The 4,139-nt window shown below is 43.3% G+C and overlaps 1 protein-coding gene across 1 annotated transcript in view; it reads left to right on the plus strand.

Annotated features, from left to right (window-relative positions):
* Nucleotides 1-618: 618 nt before the first annotated feature.
* Nucleotides 619-4,139, plus strand: part of LOC113219768 (heat shock factor 2-binding protein-like) — a 61,271-nt gene continuing 57,750 nt past the window's right edge. The window contains exons 1-2 of the mRNA XM_026447465.1: nucleotides 619-779; nucleotides 989-1,060. Coding sequence (XP_026303250.1) covers nucleotides 619-779; nucleotides 989-1,060 — 233 coding nt within the window. The remainder of the gene's footprint in view (nucleotides 780-988; nucleotides 1,061-4,139) is intronic.

Genomic DNA, 4,139 nt, shown 5'->3' on the forward strand with positions numbered 1-4,139 from the left:
ATTCTGCCGTTGGGCCACATGTCCATCCCTTTTGTGGCAAACACTCATAGGGTTGTACATGGGACATTGTTGCGACTCGGCCTCTGTGAGTTCTTTCAGTGGCATAGCCTCCCCAGCCATATGCTTTCAGGCTGTTGCTAGTTCATCTACCTTTTTAATGAAGGCCGTGTTTGTTACTCTCCAAATCTGGGAACTTCCAGCATATGGTGGCCAGACACACCAGCTGCAGCTGACCTTGGAGACCCCTCAAGGTGGTTGGTGCTGCCAGCAGGATGGCTGGATTCTGTTTACTCTAGTGATCGTAGCTTTTCAATCTTGACAGTCATACCTCACGGGTAATTTTCCCCATTCCCATCAACCTCTCAGCTGTCTGCTGGAAATGGCCACTTGACAGAACTGTGTGCAGGGTGAGCTCTGTCAGCCAAGGCTGGGGCAGTTCAGTGCAGTCAGCTGGTGGCATGTCCCCGGCGGGGTCCTGTCTGTTTCTTCTCTGTGTATTTCTCCTTAGTCATTCAGCCATGGATGACACACGTCAGGAGCATCCCACATCGTCACCACCTCAGTCCATTTCCTTCCCCTCTGGCCACTGGTCACCCAGGCTTGTGCTCCCAGGGCCTGATGTGGGCAGGATTTGTGCTGTGCCTGGACCTTGGATTGCGGGGGGCCCTCAGTGCTGTCCTGGCACTGAGCTGCATGTGGAGGGCCCAAAGTCTCCTTTCTGTGGCTGTTTCTCCACTGCTGCCACGTGACCCTGGTGTTTCCATTCGCCTTGATACTTGGTAACACTTAGGCAACTGCAATTATTATTATTTTTTATATTAGATGTGTGGATTTCTCCAGCCTTTAAAGTTTCCCTCCCTTTTTTTGTACTTCCTTATGGAGGCCACGTTATTTTTTTTCCTCAGTGCCCATGCTGCCTATGATTTTACCAGTCCTTGTTGAGTAGGCCACGAAAGGCCTTTTCACATCTTTGCTAGTGGCTCCTCAGGTCGGACCTGCTGGAGGTGTTATTGAAGGGGATGGCGGAAGGCCCAGAGTTTAAGGTGGTTCTTCACCTGGAGTGAGGAGAGAGGCCTCCAGGGCGGGAGCTACCCACATTCCTAAATGGTCACTTGGTTCTCAGAATGACACTCTCCCTGGATTTGCAGTTGGGGTGCAGTGTCTGTGACGAGACCACCTGTACTTTTACCAAGCCAAGGTAACTGACATAGTGCATTTCACTGTCAGGGGCCGGGGAGTATTTGGCATGTGTGGGACAACAGTGGCTCAGCAAGGTTGTCTCATCCAGGCACAGGGTGGAGGGTTACAGAAATGCCTCTTGGAGTTTGGGCTCTATACGGTTCCTGTTTCTTGAAGTTACCATTGGTTTATCCTCGCCCAGCATCTTCCCCACGTGTCACCAGTAGGGTGTCATCAGTGAGAGTGTGGCTTGTGAGAAGTTTCTGGGTTCTTTGTGCAGTTGACTTCAGGAGCAGCTGTGAGCTCTCAGGAAAACCAGCTTACCTTTGTGGGCAAATCAGGGTGATGGTATTGTCCTGCCTCTCTGTGGAGTAGATGTGCGGCTGCGTCTGCAGGGCGGAGCCACCCACAAGCTCCTGTTTTCCAAATAATTCTTCCGAAATAGTCACAGTGCAGATTGTATTTTTCAAAGATGCTTCCAGAAGTGTTTCCACAAAATGTCTTAAGACAACAGCAGCCTTTTAGAACTAAGTGTGGAGAGGAAGCTGTAAAGCTTGTATGACACTTTGTTCACTGGTTACTTTGTTTGTCTGTCTCCCATTTCCTGTAAACTTCTGGAGAGCCTTGAGTCCAGGACAGAGAAAATGCTCAGTAAATGTTACGTAATGAGTGAGAGCAAATCGCCACTTTCTGGGTGTGGTTCTCCCTTGTTTGTTATTAAAAGTTCTACAGAGTGTTACTGTGCATTTTGGTGGCCCAGTCCCTTTTTCACGTATGTATTGGCTGAAAAGAAATCTTCAAACATGACGGAGTTTCTAAACAGTTTCCAGTCAAAGCTTTAGTAATTCTAGATAGGAAAGTTATCATCAGGAATCTTGTAAGATAATTTTAAGACATTGTATTACCATTAATTGTTCTGACGAAGGAAGTATGTTTTCAAGACAAACTCTATCTAGATAACGTTCAAATTCCTAAGTTTAGAGTCCTCATCATTTCAACAAAAGTCAATATCTGGAAGTCATGTGGGGCCTGTGAACTAATGTGTATTATTTCCAGGTGGTACAGCTTTCAGCTACAGTGTGCTTACCTGCCACTGAATTGGTCTCTGTTGAGTTATAAATTGGTAGATGGTACTGTGAACATCAGCTCTTCTGAAAGGCATTTTTGGGTTTTACCCTGTCTAGTTTGGTCATTCTGTGTACATTAAAAAACACTCGTATAACTAAGTAATTTGCTTATTTGGCCTTTTCAATAAGGAAAAGGCAAATAACCAAATACACAAGTAGGCAAAAGAGAAAATCAGGCAATTTACAGAATAAAACACGCAACAGCTTCATAAACACGAGAAAGATTCTTGCTCTCCATAGTAATCAGTGGAAAGCAAATTATAACCCATAAGATGCCTTTTCAGTGCCTCTCATTGAAAAAAATCACAGTCTGATGATTACGAGCTTCCGATTGGACGTGAAGCTACAGTGAAGCTTACACCTGTCCATGTGCTGCTGGAGGGTACGTGGAGCCAGCTGGCCTGCATCTGTGGAGGCTATGTCTGCACATGCCGAGGACAGAGTCCCCGTCTGCATGTGTACTTCAGAGAACATTTTCCATAGGACACCGGGATGCTTGTACAGAAAATGTGATAGCAGTGGTGTTTATTATAGCACAAACTAGGAAGTTACCTAAATGTCTATAAGCTGGAGAATAGATAAATAAATTGTGATTAGTTAAAAAGTTGGCATATATCAGTGGAAATAGGTTGGAGCTGTAGAAATCAACATAAACGGATCTCGCCATGGTGTGGAAGGTTGCCTGCAGTATGCTGCTGTTGATGCAGACATAGAAAGAAAAATGATTCTGCACCTAAAGTATTAGCAGTGCATGGCTAGTTTAAATATCAGACGTAGCTGTGGTTACTCCTCCTTGAAGCACACCTTTGGGTGGCGTTCACAGAGGGAATTCAACTCTGGTTATAGGTTTCTTAATCAGGGAGATGAGTGTTGTATTATTCTTTATATCCTTTTGTATGTCTTCATTGTAACATAATATATACGAATTAACATACAGACATTTGAGGATGACATGGTATAGACCACAAGTTTTTAGGTTCTAACTTGACTGAGGAAAGAGGCACAGAATCTAAGTCTATTAGGTCATTAGTTACTGTACTCTGTCTAATGAAAAATTGGTAGACCTCTTAAGTTTCTGTCAATAATAATTTGGTCTAAAAATGTAGTATTGCTGTGCCAGTTGCTTTCTCAAATTACATGCAGTCTTTTGTAGGAATTTTATTACTTATTGTACTGTAGAATTACTTTATGGTGCTAATTTGACGCTCTTAGATTTTGGTCAGTTTAGCATGACTGACTGGCTTGTTTCTGGGCAGTGAACTTCACAGATACTCCTTTTTCTTGCTTATTTTTATTGCTCGTTTGTTTTGAAGTACTGGGTGTGTTTATTCTGTTACTCGTAGGTTACAAGTTACATTTTCTTTCAAGATAAAGAATAAGGTGGTCAAGTTGTCACTTTTACCTTTAGTGACTCAGTTGTGTTGGCCTGTGGAGGAGTGCTGTCTTGCTTTTCACACCTTGAGCTTGTTCAGCCCTGAGACCTTGTGTATTTAGGTAAAGAGAATTTGCTTTTTATCGAAGATGAGTTACTCGTGTTGCTTATGTAGAATTTTGAGTTCACCAGTACTTTTATTTTAGCCATCTTTTCAGTCCTTTTAAATGTCAGATGGATCTGAGATGATCGAGACTGCAGAGACTGGGAAGTTGCTCTTTTGGAGCCCATTAGCCCCATTTATAACAGGCTTTCTGCTGAGGTTTATGGTAGGAAGCAGAATTTGCCTACTTTTTTTTTTTGTCATTGGAAGGAAAAGCCTAACTCTTAGTACACTAGTTTGAGAAATAACATTTTCTTTCTTTCTTTCTTTCTTTCTTTCTTTCTTTCTTTCTTTCTTT

The sequence above is a fragment of the Piliocolobus tephrosceles genome, chromosome 19 (genome assembly GCF_002776525.5).
Source record: "Piliocolobus tephrosceles isolate RC106 chromosome 19, ASM277652v3, whole genome shotgun sequence".
Taxonomy (NCBI): Eukaryota; Metazoa; Chordata; class Mammalia; order Primates; family Cercopithecidae; genus Piliocolobus; species Piliocolobus tephrosceles.